The 22,519-nt window shown below is 40.2% G+C and overlaps 2 protein-coding genes across 14 annotated transcripts in view; one reads left to right on the top strand and one right to left on the bottom strand.

Annotated features, from left to right (window-relative positions):
* The window catches only part of LOC118264320 (E3 ubiquitin-protein ligase MYCBP2), a 120,470-nt gene that overhangs the window by 83,393 nt on the left and 14,558 nt on the right, over positions 1–22,519 (bottom strand). For 9 of the 12 annotated variants that reach the window (XM_035576822.2, XM_050704288.1, XM_050704290.1 and 6 more), the window contains 12 exons: positions 22,240–22,347; positions 21,720–21,953; positions 21,284–21,484; positions 20,746–20,880; positions 20,261–20,439; positions 19,732–19,975; positions 19,283–19,446; positions 18,929–19,103; positions 17,654–17,775; positions 17,211–17,315; positions 16,684–16,853; positions 14,564–14,729 (listed from right to left, as the gene is read on the bottom strand). In XM_035576822.2, the coding sequence (XP_035432715.2) occupies positions 14,564–14,729; positions 16,684–16,853; positions 17,211–17,315; positions 17,654–17,775; positions 18,929–19,103; positions 19,283–19,446; positions 19,732–19,975; positions 20,261–20,439; positions 20,746–20,880; positions 21,284–21,484; positions 21,720–21,953; positions 22,240–22,347 (2,003 nt within the window). The remainder of the gene's footprint in view (positions 1–14,563; positions 14,730–16,683; positions 16,854–17,210; positions 17,316–17,653; positions 17,776–18,928; positions 19,104–19,282; positions 19,447–19,731; positions 19,976–20,260; positions 20,440–20,745; positions 20,881–21,283; positions 21,485–21,719; positions 21,954–22,239; positions 22,348–22,519) is intronic. The other 3 variants (XM_050704291.1, XM_050704299.1, XM_050704296.1) reach the window with 2 other exon arrangements.
* On the top strand, positions 881–12,437 carry LOC118264405 (uncharacterized). Of its 2 annotated transcripts, none has more exons than XM_035576899.2 (3): positions 881–1,139; positions 10,448–10,635; positions 10,880–12,437. In XM_035576899.2, exons 2-3 carry the CDS (start codon positions 10,489–10,491, stop codon positions 12,053–12,055), a joined length of 1,323 nt encoding a protein of 440 aa, XP_035432792.2. In that variant the 5' UTR covers positions 881–1,139; positions 10,448–10,488; the 3' UTR covers positions 12,056–12,437. The 2 variants fall into 2 exon arrangements, with proteins under 2 accessions (XP_035432792.2, XP_035432799.2); XM_035576906.2 differs by lacking the exon at positions 881–1,139 and adding an exon at positions 10,216–10,370.

Below are 22,519 nucleotides of genomic sequence, written 5' to 3'. Positions count from 1 at the left end.
TAACACTGTAATGGAAAAATGCTTTCTTCCAACTACAACGCGGTAAAACATTTTTATTTAAGTCCGAAGAACAATTCACAGGTACTTTCAGCCAAAGCCAGCTTAAGCTAAGCTCTGCTAATCCCCACTCAAAATGTGTTTCACTACCTATGCACTGCTTATAGTTTTCTGCAACAATGATTTGTTCATCAAGGGCTTATTTTCGATTTTAGGAGATAGTTTTAAGCAGTATAAAAGATGGTAAAAATATGAATGCCAAAATCATTAGTTAGCTTGTTGGTAAAGTTTACAAGAGCTCACAGGAAAGGTACATTATCTCCTCTTGGCATCGCTTGAGCAACTGGTTGCTTCACTAGATTTTGTGTTGCTCGTGTAACTTTGCCTACGACTACAACTTGTACAGTTGCGTTTCAAAACTTTGTTGAGCTGCTTTAGCTCCCATCCAACAAGACATCCATATTTAAGTACATTTCGATCGGATAGCTATATTCTTAACCTTGCTGCTAAGGCCGATACTTCATCTTTTTACTACGTATCATTAACAACAGTTACTACATATTATTAAATACAGTTCCACTAATTATATCGAATATTATTTTTATTATAAATAAAGTAAAAGCTGGTTAGTGTGTAGTCTATGCATGTTTACTATAAATACGAATTGGTTTATTTACCCTCACATGAATAAAACTTCTTTTTAAGTAATGCTTGGTTTATTTCCCGGTTAACTCGTACGAAAATAACTAAACTTTTAGTTATTCCACAAATTGATAATTTCTCAGGCAAATGCATTTTCCAAAGCCGTTAGCACGCTGTGAATTAAAGGAGTACCTAGAGCGAAGGTCACGAGAACAGCGCAGGCGCACCTTTCGGCTCGCTTCAAGTCTCGTATCAGTCGCTTGCGCGGAAACTGAGCACAACAGACGTGCGCATTGTTGCGCATTCCACATCAAATTATTTTATGATAATTTGTATATTATACAACCGTATCTACAACACTGGCGAGTTCCACTGCGTACTTTACGACAATAAAATTTGATCTGCTTATCGAAATGTCAGTCGCGCGTGTACAACAGTGATCTTGTGTTTGTTTACCTACAGTCAGTTGTTCGTGTTATCCATTGAACTGGACTCATGAGGTGGGTACTATTATTGTCTTTTAACGTACAAATGCCGGTTATTAGAGTTGGCTCGCGATCAAAGTTTTGTTACAAACACGTGGCTCTTGAAAATGAAGTAGTTGTTCTGCGTCACAACTGGAGTATATACGGAAATCAGACGCTGCAAATTGATTCATGTATCACGTGCACGCGAGCGAATAATATTTACTTGTACCGTGCATTTTATTTATGTATATCTATTTGCTACATCTAAAATGTCTGACTCATCTGCGATATGCGTGTGCGACAAAGAATTCGTACTCTTTTTTAACCGGTCACTGTGGAGAAAGGGATGTACATTTGTAACAGTTGACGCCGAGTCCTGAGCCAGTAAATTAATCTGTCATGTTTTTAAAGCGCGAAAGTGTAACAACCATAAAACTGGCGGTACCTGGTTATTATTATTAAGGTTTCTCTTTTTTATTTATTGATCTTTCTGCCTCATGTCACACCAGCGAAATTACGTTTAAAATATAAAAATATGTGGCAGTGAAGTGATATTTGGCGTGCGTCAGGTTATATGTTATCTGAGTATAAAGATCTATGATAAACCAAATTCTATGAGTGGTTCATGGAACACGTAAGTATATAAGACGGCGGCGAAAGTGACGAGTCCCATTCAATGTCCCAGAGAGTTGTTAAGTGTAAACAAACAAACTGAGTTTTAAGAACTGTTCAACTGTCGATAATGTAAGCTGACACCTATGTCGAACTAAGGATTTCGTTGAAAACCCAATGACTCTAATATCATTCGAAATAAATACAGAACCAATTAGTAGTTCAGCGCTCATAAACCATTACAACAAATTGAGTAAGTTAGCTGTAAAATATCTGCCTGCGTATTATTCTAGGTTTCTTCATTGTTAACTTGTGAGCTTAAAAAACCGTATGTATTAATATATTGATAACGTTGACCCCATTAAGCACAATTGGTTTTGTGTAGGTAGGTACGTACACAAATGCAGCTTCGTTGGAGCCGGGAAACAGCCAGTTAAGGGTTAATTCAATAAACCAACTGGACTGGTCAGTGATTGAACCTTTCTTAAGAGCTGATATGCCGGCGCCGCCGTGCGACTGCTGAATATTGTTACCAAGTGCTATATGTGTTCGTTGTGGTTCTTTCGCTTACATTTGTTATGTAGCCGCCACGGACCAGAAAGTGCAATTACGTGTGCACTGTTTCAATCTATAAATCTGGTGCGTTATGTTGTGCGTGACTTGAAACAATACTAATAAACTGCACATTTCTATCGCTCTGGATCCATCAAGCCGTCAACAAAAGTCAAAGGTACTTTTGAGGTGTTTTGTTGCCATTTTATAATTGAAAGCCACAGTGGCGCTACGTTGCGCGGATGACATTTCTAGGGTGCAGGCAGGTTAGCCTCTTCATCGCGCCCCGTATTTCAATATCGAACTATTTTCTTTGAAGCAGAATGGAATTCGACACTTTCCCCGGTACGACACGGAGTCTCTCAGCCATTCCGAGTCACAAGGCGGTCAGACAGACGATAAAGAAGCAGTTATACAAATATTTATGCGCAATAAAACTCTTAAGTGTAAACACTGGCCTTACCTTTGTTATAAAATATGTCTTTATACATAGACTGTAATTTATAAGCAAATTGCTAACAGGAATTGAGTACCTATGCAATGCACAACGCGCAGCTCTCAAACAGTTTAGACTAAACACGAGTGCATACGCTGTTTTTGTATTACTGGTGTATTTAGTTGACTTACGTTTAATGCATAAAATAATTACTAAGACCTGGAATGTTATAAATATTACTCTTTCCTGATAACAAGATTAAAGCCGTTTTTAACTTAATCAGGTCACATCTCTATCAGACAATTGACACTGAGGATGAGAGGTCAGTCGCGACAATTAGATTAAACAACTCACTACCTGTCATGCGTGTCAACTTTTTAACATCCCGCTCAGAAAGTACGGACCAGTACCAACGACAACTTTGTGCTCTGATATTGAAGCATACACAAGTAAAGGCTCCAAACCAATATCTAAACTTAAATAAAGTGGCAAAAACATGTTTGTTGCAAATGCATCCCATAAAATTTATTTTATTCTTTTATTAATATTTGCTATTGTAGTTGCCAAATTATGATCTTTGAAAGTTAAAGTATTTAACTAAACTATGAGCATAAGCTTATTTGTATTTTACCAGAATAGTGCAAAACTCTGCGCACTAGTAGGTAATAGTTGTGAAGTTATTAAAATAATTCTACATCCTGAGTACTTACACTACTTACGCTCGGTACGTGCGAATGAGTTTGCGTTCCGCATTACCTTTATTCGTTTTCAATAAACTAGGGACGCGCTCCATTTCGCAAATATCAAACTTGTTAAAAGCTCGACACGATTTATGCAGAGCTCAGCTAACAGTTGCAAGTTATAACAAACATGTATTACATATCAAGGTGCCTGCGATATTAGTTCTCACATGGATGCTGCGCATTGCATCGTCCTCTTCTAAAGTTAGCCAGCTACCTATACAAAGGCATCATTCAGCTTACGGCGCTGTGCGATGAAGCAATGATTTCATATTTATCGAGTATAGAATATCAAAGTTAAGTAAACGTGAACTCATTATAGGGTTCTGGGCACAATTCAAGGACAACCCGGTTACGGAATGACGTAATCTCTGAATAATGAACTGGGCTAGATGATCGCGGGAACTCACGATATGCTCATGGTGCTGTTCGAGCACGGTATACAAAAACAAGTGCTGTATTTATACGTACACAGTAGATGACATAATGCTCGTTTGGTATCGCCGCTTGATTTCTTCGATTTGTGGTCGCGTTCCTTTGGCTCACCTACATGTACCGCTGACCGTGAAATTTGCCTGCTCTACTGTTACATTGTATTACATGACCAAAGTGTGTCAACACGATCATTCCGGAGCAGCCGTAGGTCACATGACTGAGGATGTCAATTACAAATTCAGATTATTATTTATATCATAACCGGAATTCGGAATTATTATAGGTCTCGATTTCTCTAGTGAAGAAACTTTACGAATGTAAATAACCTAAAAAACATCGACCGAACCGTGAATCTATCCAATGACAATGTCTATCAATAGTATTCAAGGCACCACCGTTGAAGTTATAGGTTCGTGTCCTCCCTTTAATTTGATCGACACATGTAAACCTACATTAAAAACAACAAGAAACTCCATATACTTAAACTAAATAAAAAAATATAAATCGGAACTAGTTAAGAAGTTCGAACATATCACAGTTATCGTATTTGCAACATCTAACTCATGCATTGTAAAGAACTCACTTTGAAAAAGTTGAAATAAAATTATTTGCAAATATACAAGTGAACGTCTGGTATCGGTACAGTCAATCGAAGTAGCTTCACGCTCACGTCGTTACGTTCATAACACTCAGTTGGATACGTTAACAAGATTAGCGCTAGCTCGGGGATATTGCCAACTCATTAATTGTTGTAGCTTTTCTTACACACATTTTATTGTAAGTGCACATTTTTACTTATTTAACTTTACGCTACTTAACATAGCGTTGATTAAAACGTGACTCACTGCTAATTAATTATTATATCAAGCTAATAAAATTTAATCTTATAGCTGGCTAAAAGGGCCACTGAATTCTTCAATTTACAAAGTTAGTACATAATTATTAGGAACTAGTGGATCCCAAGAACTTGGTTAGCGAAACCGGTTCCGTTGTTCTCGAGATTTGCGCTTAGCAACACATTCAGCGATTCATTTTTATATTATAGAAGATAAAACAACGATTACTATAATAATTGTTCGTCTTATTTTATAGTTGCAGTAAATAACTGTGCTGACTGTACATTATAGTAGGTATTGCAGCAAAGTTATTTCCAAGTGCTGTCCCTATCCACCCTATTGTAGGCGCATGGGTGATGAAGTAAATGGGCCAGACGTAAACAATGACGGCCTACACACTTTTAGCGGTACAGTTTGTTTTGAAAAGTCGCGCGCCTGTATTCCCATCGTAATACTAATAACCGTCCATCTAAATATTTTGACACCTTCTCTAGATTTACTAATAAAGGTTGGTTATTGTCCTACTGATAGAAATAAGGATCAGCGTAAGATATTGGTCACATTTACACTATTGTCCTTTGTCGTTCTATTCTCACACACAACGCGGATAAAAAGACTTAAACTCAATATATTAAATGTAATTATAACATTTTCAATACTCGTACCATATATGACCGGTTCGCGTTTATTTATCTACATTATTGCAATGTATTTATTACGCAGTACTTTTGAACAACACTTAACGAATAAAATTCCATTATTGCTTTTGATTGATTCTGATGAAATCATCAAATGATTAAGTATTTCGTGTTTTTGTGTTAAATATTTGGAAGGGAAATTATTGTATTTATTCAAGTGAAATTAACATGATTGGTGGGGCACAGCACTGCATCGCAGAGCGTGTGCCGACAGTGTTGCACAGTGCACATCTATCAAATTGGTATAGTACATACGTTTGAAGGCATAGAGTATTAGGTACCGAACAATCTTTAGCGCGTGGACCAAAAGCCGATTGTTACGATTTCAGTTCTTATCTACATTTTTGTTAAAATATCTTCTTATTTTGTAACAAGACCAACACGTGAGAACACTATAAATATTGACCTGAGTTTATCAAGCTAATTGAAGTTGAAGTCATACATACCTAACATATTCAGACAACGTCTCATCAATTTGGACCACAGAAATTGTATCGTTACTCTTTAAACTTATTTACTCAACAGATGGTTGTCTTTGTCTCACATTTGACATCTGAATCGGCATCATTATCAGCTTCGCTGTAAGTCTTATCCATGAACATTAACACTGATACTATGCAAAGGATGTTTATAATACTAAATGAAGGTGTACAGTTACGGTTTACGGTTAATGTGTAATTTGAAACAAGGTCTAAGTACATATAACAATACAAAGAATCGCCAATTGAGACGCCATCATGCGTAGTTATTATTTTTTTACAAACAAGCGGACCCTGCACACTTCGTTTCGCCTAAGAATGTTTTTCTTACATAAAAACCTTCTACTAACAATAACAAACACAACAAAAAAGAATTAAGGAAATCGGTTAAGCTGTTCTTGAGATTTGCGCTTAGCAACACATTCTATTATATATTTTATATTATAGAAGAAGATACAATATACATACTACATATGAAAAGACATTAAAGTATTATACAGTGACCAGGACTGGCCCGCGACGTGTACGCACAAACAGTTTCGATTGGCAATAGCTCACATTTATCATGTTGTCAGCATATTTGGCGACAGAGTTTTAGGGAAACCACAACCGCGTTTAGTGGATAATTGGATTGAAACCAACCAGCCTCCCAATGCCACGGGCAATCATATTGCATATTGCGTAAACACGAATATTATTTGCAATTTCGTATCGATACCGATTCTCAGGTAAAACTAGATGTTCTCTTATCATATTATCTAGAGCGAGCGTCCTAATAAGCTTGCAACATTCGAAGAAAATACGCCTCAGTTAACAATTTAATACGCAGAAACTTGGAATGCAAGTGTACCGAGCAATACGGTAACGAGGGTAGACAGCCAGACAGTCGACATATTTCCGAGTGTGATCGAGTGTATTTCAGAACACGTTTATTCTGTAACATTGAAGCGTATAACTCACTAACGCTTTTAACGCAAAAACGACTCCGCGATCGTAATTAGCATAGCCAGCAGACGCTTTAAAGATGGAATGCCCTTACAGACGTACATTCTTACACCACACCGCTATATTTAAGTAAAGTCGCGGCCGACACCGGCCGAGGGTGCGGGCAGCCGATCGAAAGTGCGGTGATACCGGAGCAAACGTGAATACCAGAGCGCTTTAATTAGTTTTTGTCCAGGTACACTTCAAAACAGATGGCCAAACTTTTACATCATGCATATTTTGAACGTTTTCCCTACAGCTCCGCCAGCCCTACAGTTATTTACTCGACGGAACTAACTTTATGGCGTTACATCCAGTGCAGTTAAGTGTAACTTATTTAAGGTGAAGGGTTATTTCCGTACAGGTTGCATTTGCATACCTTAGGCTGGTGCTGTCGATGAAATAAATATGAAAGTAACGAAAAACAAAGCCCTTACTCTCACCATTTTGTAATAAAGCTCTTTTAAAGAAATATTAAACAAACAACAACATCGTCGTGATATCGAAATATGTGATGATCTAGATGCATGTATTTAAATAATATTTCGCTACCTGGAAACGGATGAGATCACGTACGACGGTAAAGTTCGGAAAGACGGGATAGTTCCATCCGTACAGTAGTGTAGTAGTGCTCCAACATAATGTGTTGGAGACAAAGGACAAGTTGGGGAAGGTCAGGGAGTCCGCGACCGTTGTGTATCTTAGTTTGATTTACTTACAGCCAACATTGTGGATTGAAAACTTGAATTCTCATTGGTATCATTAAGGTAACATGTCTTAATTCCACATCCAGTGCCTACAACTCAACCCTAGGTACTGCTAACACTTGTATTCAGTTGAAGCGTTTATTATTGCAAACGAGCAGAAACTTGACATTTAAATAGATTAATCCTTTAGGGAACAGCGAGTAAAGTTCCCTAAGAAAAGGAGGATCCTCCGACCAGGCGAGGTGATCAGCCTGGCGGGCTTTCTGCCCAACTGTTGTTCGTTGGGATTTTCTATCCGTGTTAATTCGCATGTAAACTTCATATGTGTGATGCAGGATATTTATGACGTCATCCATTGATTTGCTCGTCGATAGTCTATGTGCGACTTCTGTCATCTGTCACTTGTCAGAGTGTCGCCACATCACTCCCCCCCAAGACCGGAGGTCGATCCTGTTGAGACGGCTGTCGATGCTTGAGATGAGCGGTGCCAGAGCCAGTGTAGAATGTCCCTTAGTTCCAGTGAGTCGGAACTGTGCCACTGAATGCCCAGTGAGTCGGGTGAGCGGTGCAGGGTGATACTCCAGTGAGTCGGAGTAGTGAAGCTCGCAGTGTCCCACAGTGAGTCGGAGAATAGATGCTGCGAGGGTAGGTGCGTAGTGGCTGGCGTCTGCGTTGACGGGAGGAAGGCGTCCTCAGACCGTGTGCAGAGAGTGCTGTGCCTAGACGCTGATGAGGCCGTAGGGAAGAACCAGGCTGCATATCTTCGATGTAGCGTGTGGTGGTCCCTGATGAGGCCGAGGATGCTGGTTGGCTGCGACTTGATTACCGCTCAGCGGAGAAGTGATGGGTGAGGGAGATGGCGATAAGGATGACGGTGCTGATCTGCTCCGTGAAGGTTGGTTTCAATCACGTCGGGGTCACCACTTTAGGGAACAGCGAGTAAAGTTCCCTAAGAAAAGGAGGATCCTCCGACCAGGCGAGGTGATCAGCCTGGCGGGCTTTCTGCCCAACTGTTGTTCGTTGGGATTTTCTATCCGTGTTAATTCGCATGTAAACTTCATATGTGTGATGCAGGATATTTATGACGTCATCCATTGATTTGCTCGTCGATAGTCTATGTGCGACTTCTGTCATCTGTCACTTGTCAGAGTGTCGCCACATCACTCCCCCCCAAGACCGGAGGTCGATCCTGTTGAGACGGCTGTCGATGCTTGAGATGAGCGGTGCCAGAGCCAGTGTAGAATGTCCCTTAGTTCCAGTGAGTCGGAACTGTGCCACTGAATGCCCAGTGAGTCGGGTGAGCGGTGCAGGGTGATACTCCAGTGAGTCGGAGTAGTGAAGCTCGCAGTGTCCCACAGTGAGTCGGAGAATAGATGCTGCGAGGGTAGGTGCGTAGTGGCTGGCGTCTGCGTTGACGGGAGGAAGGCGTCCTCAGACCGTGTGCAGAGAGTGCTGTGCCTAGACGCTGATGAGGCCGTAGGGAAGAACCAGGCTGCATATCTTCGATGTAGCGTGTGGTGGTCCCTGATGAGGCCGAGGATGCTGGTTGGCTGCGACTTGATTACCGCTCAGCGGAGAAGTGATGGGTGAGGGAGATGGCGATAAGGATGACGGTGCTGATCTGCTCCGTGAAGGTTGGTTTCAATCACGTCGGGGTCACCACTTTAGGGAACAGCGAGTAAAGTTCCCTAAGAAAAGGAGGATCCTCCGACCAGGCGAGGTGATCAGCCTGGCGGGCTTTCTGCCCAACTGTTGTTCGTTGGGATTTTCTATCCGTGTTAATTCGCATGTAAACTTCATATGTGTGATGCAGGATATTTATGACGTCATCCATTGATTTGCTCGTCGATAGTCTATGTGCGACTTCTGTCATCTGTCACTTGTCAGAGTGTCGCCACAATCCCTTTAACTCGACGTCTGAGAGACATTTAACCAAAGCAGTGCATTAGTTGGATCCACTATTAATTACGAGAAAGTTTGGTGGTTCCGTCCATAACTTGTATCAAACTAGGTTTGTTACTATTACACTGAATACTAAGTATATTAACACCGCCCTAACTTGGTCGCCCCTAGTTCGGAAAAGTCCGGCTTTTGAATGCAATCTCTCTCAGCGTTACTAAATTCGTGGTTGAAACTGGTGCAGCTTTTATATCATAACGAGAAAATAACCCTGTCATCTAAATTACTTCTACTGCTGAAATGTGTTCGAACTAATAACTTACAAACACATTTTACAACAATCAACTTTAATATCGTTTTATGCGTAAACAAATACGCTTTAAACGAATTCTTTATCAGATCCACTATCTCCCCAGTTAGTGTTGCTAAATTCACACACACACACACACACACTCCACACTCAATTGTGGTGAGTAAACGCGGGTCAGCAAACAACGAGCAGTAGTACAGCTTTATATGAAACATCCACTTATATCGTCACCCGTTCCCACTAACAAAGTTACCAGCGCACGGTCACTCAGGTAGCGCTATACGGTACCGCAACGTGTTCTTGGCGCTATGGTAAATTTATTCAATTCATACTTCGATTTACAACAACTTTAGTTCGTATTTCTTCAACACCAAAATTAGTATCAAGAATTATCTGCAGTTCGATTACTGTGCCTTATCTGGGCTTAGTAAGCCACACCAGCGCTGTACCTACCGCTACGTATCTGATAACGACGGCCGCGATAACGTCCGATACCTAGCTGACTCAGATTGACTTCATTAGCCGGTGCATGCGTCGGTCTATTTGTTGCTCTAGTAAAAGACAAGGAAAACTCATGTTAGTGCGAGTGAATAAGTGTGTGTGGTGTGCGTAACTGTAGGGAGTATACTAATTTGTGATAATGTTGGTTTCAGTGCGTGAATAACTGAGTGAGATGGTTACGTGAGGCCCTAGCATGCGCTGGTCGAAGTGGTGGTGGGTGGTGGTGGCGCTGCACGCGCGCTCCCTGGCGCAGTCCAACACGCCGACCGTCTGTGAGGAAGAAGCGTGCCGCTGCGACCCCTTCACTAGAGTCATATGCACCTGCACCCGAGACTACCCCGTGAGTACTAACATCATTCATTTTGCCATCCTCCCCACAAACATTGCCAGATAACGTAAACGTACATATTTGAACAATGAGCTAACGTTACAACTGACTCATACCTTCTTTAGGATTTTATTCACATAATATCGTGATCACTACCTGTGTATGTTAATAAATTACAATATCATATCACATTTCGCATATTGTAAATGGCGAAAAAGTACGTCGCAATAAAATGGTCGATCTACTTTTGTTACAGGAGGTGACTTTGCGACCTGATGGAGCATACCGAGTGCCCTCTACCGCTACTGGCATTATTATAGATAACTGCTCGCGCGTGACCTTCCTGCCCGACACCGTACGGAGCCTCATACAACTTCGCAACATAGAACTAAGAAATGTGGACCACGTTGTCATTAACGAGCGAGCCCTGTCCTGGTCTCCGTTCTCGACGCTGAACGAAATGAACCCAGGACTACGGATCTCGATAACCAATAGTACAATAGACGAGATCGCGTCTCACGCAATACAGGGACGCGTCAACGATGTCGTCATTAGCAATAGTAGGATCAAAGTACTGAAGCCCTTCGCCTTCTCCAGCCTCACCGGAGTCAATACCATTGACTTACAAGACAATGTGTTTGACAATATTGAAATTCAAGCGTTTAAAAAATTCACGGTAGACAACTTTATGCTGCGCGGGGGCAGCATAAATACACTGCCCAGCAGGTTCCTGTCTGACGTTGAAGTCACCAACCTGTTCCGTATGGAAGGAGTATCTGTTAAGTATTTGTATAGTTTAACTTTTCTTGTCAGTTCACCAAAGAGGGTCCTTATAGAGAGTAATACAATAGAAACATTGGAAGGAGACGGATTCCATATAGTTACGAGGGGGCCAATAACGTTTAGAAATAACACAGTAACCAATTTGAGGAAGGGCGCATTTTTCGGATTCACCGTGGATTTGGAGATAGCGTCGGTAATGGGGCCTCAGGAGCTGCTAATTGATAACAACACCGTTACTAACTTGACACCGGCCTCATTAATGTACAACCGTACGAGACTGACTCTGAGGGTCGATGGACTCAACCTGAATACATCATGCGCTTGTGAATTGGCAGAACAGTGGCGTGAAGTGTTAAAAGAACAAGGTGGAACCATAACTTGCTGGTACGAGCTCGAGGGCCACTACATATCGCTGCCAACTTATGTGGACAGTAGGTGCGGCCCGTTCAAACAAAACTTCTGGATTTTTGTCCTCATAGGTGTCATTTTAGTGTTAATTCTAGCGGCCATAGCCATATTCTTTATAGTTAGGCGAGAGAACGAGAAGAAGAAGAAAGTGCAGATAGTTATGCCGGACGGAAAGACTTACAGGGAAACTGAGTTCCACATAGTTGTTGAGCGAGCCGAGCTCCTCACTACGGACTTATGAGCGATTGTGTTGTGTGAACAATTGATCTCTGTCGTGGTGTCTCTGGTGATACACAATATATGACTAGGTAGTTCGATGAATCGCTCCGTGAATTATGTTACATCGAAATTCTACCTCAGGGCCTTGATTCTGCTACATTACGTAAACAACGAGCCATGAGACTGCGCTATGTAAAGTAGTGACGACAAGTTTGATGTCACGGTCCCGAAATGCGTTGATCTCGTGTGTTTGTACCAACATCAGAGCCCCGTCATTACAAAGTGCCAACATTTTGTTATACACCGACCAGTATTACGCGATGTGGTGTTGCGGAAGATACTACCTACTTAGCTGTTTGTTATGGTAGCGTTAAATTATTGTGATTAATAAAAAGTACAAGGAATGGTGTGTCTCATTGTGCTACGTTTGCTGTGCGAATGTTTACTAGGCTAGCACTGCGAGAGTATCACTGCGTATTTGTATTTAATGACGCACTGCATTGCAAACGTGATGAAATGACCTGCAGTTTATAACTGACTATAAAACTGCGTGCTTACCCACCTACTATACTAACAGCGCTGTTGCGACCTACTTGTTAGCAAAACACTGGGTGTGCAGGAGCATTTCCACTCTGTAGGTACCCACTTAGATTTGCAAATGATAAACATCGGCACTGGTTTTATCGACTTTTAAAACTATCGATCTCAACCGATTGTGAATGGGGGCCCACGCTTGTGAAGTTTTACTAACAATAAGTTAGTAAAGTAGTAACGATCATAATTTAGATCGACAATGAATTGCATATAAATCGTAGAATAATACGATTGACTGCTGTGTATGTTGTAATATATGTATATACATAATTATAATGATTGCTGATACGCGACCCATACATTAGACATAGTGATATTTTATTAATTACTTAACATCATATTATATACTAGCTGCATTGCATGGCTGGGAACAGTTATCTTTCATGAGAACATATCGATATATCCGAAGATTATTCACAATCCCCAATATGAAATGTAATTTAAATTCCACATTCTCTAATTACTTGGAAGCAGTAAACCTGCCGTTAATATCTATAGGTGTGGCCATTCTATTAGCAATATAATATTACCCTACTAGGTAATAACCAAGTACTGCAACTTGCGCACGTTTTTGACATTTTACGACGTGACCCATAGGCATTTGAACTGAAGGCGCTTTTCTATTAGAAGCTCTAATACCTAGAATTAAGGGAACAAAATAGTTTAATGACGTTGTCGACTGTGTGCGTTTCGCTCTTGACTGGTTTCAAACAATCGCTCTGGAGGAATAAATGTTATATCGTGACGATGACGGCTGCAACAATGCGCTCACATGCTTCAGAAAACAAACCGCCGTACTTGAATGCCTCTTTGTAAACAGTTTACCATGAGATGGAGAAATAGTTTTACGCAGTTTTTTCTAAGTTATGACATTCGCTCAGTAGAGAATTACTCTGATTAAGGACAAGGCAGAATTTGAATACAGACGATACTGTTACGGCAGGTGTAATGTCCATGGTATGTGAAGTTTATACTCAACTTACCATTGCCGATAGATCCTCTTGGTGTAGTTGACATGTCATACATATTTCATTCATATCGCATACTTGCCATAGCTGTAGACCGCTGAGAATACCTCGACGTCTCCTTCAGAAATTGTGTACATAGGAAACAATAGAACTATTGTAGCATACGTAACACGAGATACTGTACCTATATGTTGTAAGTATTGATAGAACTAGACTTATCATTCAACAACTCCATCTGTTTTTAGATACCTACATTTTTATCGTTAACCCAAAATATTATAATGAGACAAATATAGCATGTAGTTACTATACTTTGCAATTCAAAGTTTTTGAATATTTCTAGTGGTGTAATCGCTAAAACCTATCTCTGGCTGTAAAGAAAGAATCACATTGGACTGCACACAAACATCAGAGTGGTTCTGTGGAACATAGCATACCATTTTCTTCTTCATCAACTCCCAATTACCTGCTGGAGGTTCTCTATAAATTTCTTGCAGCAAACTATGACGTCACACCATGAAAACAATGTACCACACATAAGAAACAAACACATAGCCGTTTGGAAATAATTACACTTGTTTGCAACAATACAATAACTCGAATAGTTTATGTTTACAAACGATTACAGCGCGTTACCTATGTACATGTAATTACAATGTACGTTGCATATAATGTAGTGTGCGCAGCTGCAATTATATAAATTATTACTGGACAACATTCCTGAGAAACTGTCCCGCGGATCGCTAGATAAGACTGGTAATAATAAAACATATAAGTAATATATGTACCGACCTTTGAGAATTGATACCAATGTCACGCCTGCTATTATTTTTCCCTATAACAGAGATTTGTGCAATAACTTGAGAAGTATTCCATTAGGGGAAAATTTTCATACCACAATAAATCCTATTCCTAACTAAAAGTGTTTGTTTCTCATGTGTGTGTGTCACGTAAGACAATCGACTTACCGCAATAGCGGTTGGCCATCAAGCACTTGGTGTATGGTGGGAGGGGAGGAGAGTTCCAGTCCTCTGGACAGGAGGAGGGCTTCGCTCCCGTCTTGAGGAGACTCGCCCTCCACTCCCATGGGACTGCCGCCCGTCATTGCTTGCACTTGAACCTCGACTAACGTTGCTAAGACAAAGAGAAAACACACATTTTATTAGTGTATTGTGACGAGTAAGCTAGGCTTGAATCTAGTATCGTCTTCTTAACTGCATATAAAATAACAATTACTAAAGTGATACATAAATTCTTGTTCGGGTTTGAGTTTGATGTGCATGTAGTTATGTGTTTGTAAAACCCGACACGACACGGGAGAAAGCCCTATTAACTTTCTTTCATACTAAATAACACTTAACTAGATACAATACAAGGGATGGTTTACAGGTTTTAGACCGTATTTTATATACTGATATTGAGTCTTAGTAAAAAAAAAAATATTCTGTACCTTATTGATACGTTACACAAAACGGTGATACAGTGTACAACACTCGTCCAATAGTCGGCTATTGGTCATATATGGCAACATTTATTAGTATGCCATGAATGATGCGCAAACGCACCATAGGTACACCTGCACCAACTAATTCCGATCATGACTGGATTTGAAAAGGATATGATTTAGAACAATGAATCATTATACAAAATTAAAACGTTTGTGAGATAATTATAAAGACTCTACAACTTTGACCTTATCTCAAGGTCATAAAGATTCAAATTAGCAAATAAAATATTTATAGATAAATGTTAAAACGTTTTCAACCGTTGAATTCATTAATACTTATGAAATGGACCAAAATAATAAGATGATCTTATAAACACCTACGCTAAAATTCATAACGTTACGACTGGTTAGTATGTTGTTATAAACTAAATTGGACCTTATTATTAACGCCATAAGCATAAATTTAGTTAAATGTAGAAGATTCAGAAATAGTTTGAATCGTTGATATTGAAATATAACAAGAGTTTTTGTTGTTTCATTGAATAATAGGGTATTTTCCTACTAGTCAAATTCAATACTTTTATCGAAACGTCAAAAACGTTACTTTTCTATGAATTTTGTATGAAAATGCAAATTATGACGTCATAATTTTTTTGCGTCAAATAGCATACTTATTACGCAAAAAATAGCAAGAAAAATTAAATAAATAAGTATATCGTCAAATTAATGAATGAAAATACGATTATTTTGGGATATTTTATTATATTGAAATATCAAAATAATTTATTTTTGACCTAGGATACTACCCAATTGTTTCTAGTCATGACCATCAGAAGCACGGTTTGCGCTAGAGACAGGCCACAGATAACTAAGTAATTGATGTTGTTGAGTCGGTTAAGTCAATTATGTTTTACGGGTTACTCACACGGTACTTCGACTAGTTTCAAGCCATACTTGGGGCTTATAGTCTTGAGTAACATTGTGCGACAAGACAGAGCGTTTTGTGTATAATTGCATAATTAATTTGAATCTCATACGGAAGTTAATAGTACAAACATTATCTGGTTATAGTAGAAACTATTAACACAATCACGCGATCTATGTAATACATACGTGATAGTTATTATGTACTGAGAATTAACACATTAACCTTGACGTGTTATTCCTGTAGCTATAAAATGTCGCAGTTTAAAATATTACGCGGTGCAAAATACACATTTGTTATTTAACATAACTGCTCATAATATTGTGATATTTTCCTCAAACTTAAGGCGTACCTAAACCTAATTAGACGTATTTGTAATTACCTACCATCAAGATATGATTGTTTCCGTCGGTCGAACAGGATAACATTCAAACTTATTTACATTTCGTGAAAACTACGAACAAGAAACCCAACCACGGAACTCGTAGCATCAACAAGGGCAATGTTGTAACCGTTACTACTCTTTTTACATTCAATTATTAAGAAAATTATAATCAGCATAAAACAGCCGGGGGAGGACGAAATCAGAAGCAGCGTCCTTATTAAGTGAAACATTACTGGTGACAAGATGAATTAAAAAAAAGATTATCAAATAAAAATGATTACAGCCTCTGTAATTGTATTAAAGACATAATTATGTTTAAGTATATACTTACAAAATGTCAACGGCGGTATTTCGATATCGGGAGCCAACAGTTTGGATGCGCACGCGGCTCCAGAGTACACGAGTTCCATCTCAAGCGCGACAAGACCTTGGCGTTGTGTGGTCAGTGGGGTGTCTTCGTAGCCGACGCACAGGCATCGGAAGCCGAAACGATTGTCCTCGCTGTTGTAAAAGAAAGTAACAAGTAATTAGCACAGGGCCATTATACTGGGGAAGCCCACAACACTCACTAGAGAGTCATAGAGACCTAACCGAGTATGAGGATTTGTTAAAAATATTCTCTGTTGGTAGACAAGGGTTGGAGTAGACAGTTCTTCAAAATTATTAAACTTCACCTTATAGAGTGGAAGAGCGGGACTAATAATAATATGGCATTACTCCGTTAGTATCTGATACCGAAAGAATCTCATTATTATGTATTTTAAAATATATGCAAAACCTACGAAGTATTATTTCCATCACATTCACACAGTTGGTCAGAGGTCATACATACAGTAAAATATAAGTGGCATATCTTACTTATTAGATTTGTTGAACTCCGTTAAATAATCGGATGCTGTCTCCAGAGAGAATATAACTTCATTTCCTGGTACCAAAAGTGCCTTTTGAGGCCAGTCGCTGGCACTGAAACAAGAAGAATGACAATGTTTGACTGGCATTACTCACAAGTCCTGTATCATGCCTGCAAGCCGTGAAAGTATGTTAATGAGCAATCGTTGTAGGACATTGACTGCGCATTTCACAATGAACTCATTCCACCAAAGTGGCACTCCACTCTCGACTTTGATATCGAAATCGATGTTATCGGTGGCATTATTCTAACATATCTTTGTATATAATATGTACCTTTTGTAGAAAGAAAATTCTAAGTATGTCCACCAAGTAGATAAAAGTGCGCTGATGCGCAAGCGTCAGCTCACTAGTTTTATTTCATAGAAAATGAAGTGATAACTCCGACTCACTTGTTGGCCAGCCGAGGGGTGACGCCGACGTACGTGCAGTTGTAATGCATGCACACGCCGTCTCCGTCGGGCTCCTCGCCCAACTCCTCCACCTCGCCTTCATTCGTCAACTGGACTAGTCGCTGGTAAGGAAACACATGGGTAAGCAATATATTGAAATCAATTTACTATTTAGCACTCTACTCGCTACCTCGCAAGGATCCAAGAATACTATTACTCATAGGACGAGTTTTAATATAGGAGTCAAAACTATTACAGATTGCAGTTCATGTATCCCAATTGACACTTTAGCTCAGCTCGAAGAAGTCCACATCATTCTGAAAAGAAACTGTCCTCCCTGTTGTATTTCCACACACACACAACAACTGCAGACCCGGGACAATAACACAAACATGTACAGGCGCGCGGGGATCGAATCCGCGACACGCGTGTTGCAAAGTCGCTTGACAAGCAATGTGTCCGTGATTCGAACACAGGGTCCATCGACAAGCCGGCAATTGTCCGTCGAGTGTATTTTTTTAAATGTAAACAGATCATAGAGGTTCAGAAGCAGCTTAACTTTACACAAATATTAATTGGCGTAGCATACAAACCTTTCACACACATAAACTACTGATTCCTTCGGTAAACCACATCATCTAATCTAACGATTACTAGCTTAACATTGAATCTAGTTTATCTATAAACTACTAGAAAACTACTCGAGTGTAAGCAGGACTACGTTGGAACAGTGTCGAGATCTACAATGAATGAAATAGCTGCACGTATGTTGTTGATAACACTTCGACAACTCATGATGCATACACCTTGAAATACTCACTGGCTTAACGATACTTCAGTCGTAATCTATTGAATACAAGTATGTCGGAATTAGGTACCTGTTCGTTTACACAAAAGTAGTCGAATATTGTAAATTTTGGGTACTTTTCTCAATTACGTTGCCTCACACGAGCGTGTTCTCTTGTGTTGTGGGCACGTAAGCAAATGTACAGATTCCCCGTGACACGTTGCACAGGAGCTGGTTGCCCAGCCAAAGTTGCCCGAAATATATTAGTAAGGCACATTGCTGTTTATATAATAGGCACAGATTTCATTAAATAAATTAAGAGTTATATTACTTGTTGTTTTCACTCGCCGGTATGTCTAGCAGTGTCCAAGTCATGGAACCCTCAAAATGTGTCATCTTACCCTTAGCTTTGTCTAGAGCACTCTGAAACATCATCATAAGGCAAATAGCACTAAAATGAATGATGTGAGTGATGGACGACTTTCTACCTTATATACCTTTCTGAAAGGCGGATCCGATACTCGGACCTCGTTAGCACAGTGACACCGATGTTTTGGAGTCCCGGCCACTGCGTACACGGTCAGAGAGTCTTCAGGCTGAGCGGTGATGCTGCGGGGATCCATCTCCAGGACCACCCAAGAGACGTTAGTTGGGAACAGTACTCTGGAATGAGGTAAAATAATTATACAAACAATACGCATAACCTTTATTACTCACAGAAGTCACCAAGTTAGAAGTATGTTACACCTCAGTGCCTATTGAACTTTTAATAATAGTTGGTTTTTATACAACATATACACATACATTTAGCAATAATGAAGTTTACAACGTGAGTAACTCACCTCATATTGGTGACCGTAGCCTGCTTGTACGGGTGGTCGCTCTCGAGCCACGTATAATAATGTCCCGTGGTGGTGCTCGACTCTTCCACACTCGGCACTAACAAGTTCATCGCAGCCACGTGGGGAAGCAACTTGTGAATCATTTCCAGAATCTTGATGACGCTCTGCAATGATATCATGGAAAACCATTTTATTTGCATATTTGTACGTCATATAAGGTTGGAAGGTTGGCAGTCGTAACATAACTGGTGACAAATATATTTTATATATGTAGATATGACATTGTGAATAATGATGACCTTTGATTCTATTTTATTTTTGATGACGTAGCAATAAACAAAATTTTGGAATATGGGACAATGAAATTCTAAAAACTATGTATAAGAGTTTCGATGATTGCAAACGTTTTCTTTGTACCCTATTTCCTGAATGATAAAACACATTCCTACCTTAGAATCATCGACGCCGTCCAAGTTGGCGAGGGTATACGGTATCAGTATGTTGATAGCTGGTGAGCTCTGAAGCACTGTAGCGTTTCTCCTCAAGTCCTCAGCAGTGAGTTCGTTGCGCAACGTGCAGAAGAGGTCAGCTCCTCGTTCCATGACGGTGGACGCCACGCGGAGAGTGATGGACCGCAGCGAGGATAGAAGGTTGTCCGCTGATTCGGAAGAGTTTGATACATTCTTTGATGACCTGTGTATGAAACAATAATTAACATTTTCATCTGCTAAGTGGAACAAATCTGTACCACGGTTCTTAAATATTACTTTGGCTTTGAAAGGTACACATAGTTTAGACATTCGTTCCACTAGTGTTTCAGTTAAAAATCAAGATGATCCAGAGATTTTGGACTAAGTTTGGTTATTGAAATCGGTAGTTATAGTTTGTATTCTGTCGTATTATAACTTGTCCACACTTTAATGAACTACTGGAACTTAATTATATCTTTTATTTTAGAAATAAATGAGCGACTCTCACCCATAATAAATTAGGCTAGGAATCTGTCCCCTGGCCAATGTGGTTCCATTAAAGCTGAGAGAACAGGAGGCGAAACGGAACGTGGTACCGTCGGGGCCCTTCACTGATGGCAGCCCGCAGTCACCGTTCGAAGTACGACCGCCGTGGTTGCACAGCCGGATGGCGTAACGCAAGTCCTCCTGTTGGTAATAAAAAGTAAACTTTAGTGTTGTTTAACATTTTATTTTCATACTTCTGAAAGACAAACTTCCATAACATCAGCCACCCACAGCTGACTAAGAATAACAGTTACAAAGATAGGCGATCATCATCAAGCGCCAACAGTTCGTGAGAGTCCACTGCTGTTTATTGAAGAACGTATTGCTGTCCGGTCAATAATGTAGTTCCTCAGTCAAATGTTGTTTACACCCGCGGGAAGAGCAGGGGTAGACACATACATATTCTACATCGCCGTCTCCTCGAGTGCAAAGATAACTCGCACTCACCTTCAAAGGGACAGGGCGTTCAAACTTGAGCTGCACGATGTCATGCTGCAGGTCAGCCGCGGTGTAGTTCCCGTGCACTATTTCCACGCTCACCCAGCAATGTGTCGAGTTCGCTTCGTCGGCTGACGCGCGGAGCTGTAGTAGGAAGATTATAATTGAATATTGATAGTAAACGTTTAATCTATAAAATGTTTTCAGTACCCATGGTCTTTCTATACATGTATACTTCTTCACCGTGAACCACTCTTACTCTGATCTCACTCTATCACTCTCATTCTCTGCCACTCTCATTCTCTGTCGCACTCACATTACCACGCTCATTCTTCACTACTCCCACCCTCAAACATTCTAAATCTAAACTACACCCTCTCTCTACTATTCCAACTCTAAATCGCTCCTACGTTCTGAAACTACCGCTCTCTACCACACCCACTGTCTACCACTCCAACTAGCAATCCCATTTCCAACCACTCCCACTTACATCATATTTTACTACTAAAAAAAACAGAGGTTCAGGCGTAATTCCTCTCACCCGTACATCATGCAGTAGTTCGACCGAATACTCGTAGTTCCCGAGGCCGCCGTACACACACACGCCTACGAGCGTCACTCCAGGCCGGTCCACGGTGAAGCAGATCGCATCCGGACTGCCGTTCCCAGTGTTCCAAGCCCGCGTTTGGTTCACTCGCATAAACCGCGATGGTGTCACAAAGTTTTTAACTACGTTTGAGTCTGTGTCCTGTTGAAGAAAACTTTATGTCATATAATTATGTGACTCACTTTATATACTTATAAAAAATCTGCAAAATTAATTGATCAACTTTACTGAGACTTTGAGACATGATCCTTTTACAATCGATTCAGAAGTCGATCGCAGGATCCTTTCCTCACAAAATGATCAAGAATAATTTTTGAACCTAAACAACCCACCTTATTCCCCAAAACATATAGTCAATTTGTCTACTAACACTCACCCGAATAGAAGTAGCACTGGTAGACATTTCAGCCACGATCCTAGCAATAAGCTTGCAACAATACTCGGAGAGCTTCTCCTGCTGTTTTATTTCTCCGTGGTCGTGAGGCTGGCCACACTGCCGCGTCATCATCTGCTGCTTGATAGGGATTAGCACTATATCCAATAAACGAGGAATCACGTCCAGTAGATGCCAATCAGCATGGTTCGGCTTGGATTCCGCAGTATCTGGCGGCTGTCAGAAACAAAAACAATTTAAAATACAAACTGAATAATAAAGTACTTGATCTTGATTAGAACTGGCTGGCTGGTCACGTATGCCCATTCATTTACTTTAACAAGGGGTCTGCGGTTTGTTTTCAGACTTGGGCAAGGTAGTATACGGTTCTCATTGTTACAAATTTTCTGGACAGGGATTTATGACCAACAAATGAGGACTCGTGAAATAACTGGTGATAAGGGTGTGTAACATACTATGTGGGTAATTTAGAAGTTAGCCTTAAAAGGACCAAGAAGCTTACTTTCGTAGCATCTCTACTGTTGGCTCGCGGCGGTATGGGAGGTGGTTTCTGCGCATGGGATGATCGCGGGACCGTCGCCGACTTGGCAGGGATCTCTTTAATGATTATCTGCACAATCGACAATAACACATTATACATGAAACTAACATTAGAATGTGTCTAGCAATAACTTGTTTTGGCAATATGACGTGCTATAGAAATATGTATATTAAATAAGTAGCAAGTAACTTTACACTAAGCAACAAAATGTAAAATTGTTGTAAAACAAAGCCATAAATGA

The sequence above is a fragment of the Spodoptera frugiperda genome, chromosome 25, assembly GCF_023101765.2.
Source record: "Spodoptera frugiperda isolate SF20-4 chromosome 25, AGI-APGP_CSIRO_Sfru_2.0, whole genome shotgun sequence".
NCBI lineage: Eukaryota > Metazoa > Arthropoda > Insecta > Lepidoptera > Noctuidae > Spodoptera > Spodoptera frugiperda.
Note: the sequence above shows the minus strand (reverse complement) of the source record. Positions and strands in the feature narration are given on the sequence as shown.

Coding starts and splice junctions, on each gene's coding strand:
- LOC118264405 (XM_035576899.2), top strand. CDS start 10,489: ATGCGCTGGTCGAAGTGGTGGTGGGTGGTGGTGGCGCTGCACGCGCGC. Junction 10,636..10,879: donor CCTGCACCCGAGACTACCCC/GTGAGTACTAAC, acceptor CTTTTGTTACAG/GAGGTGACTTTGCGACCTGA.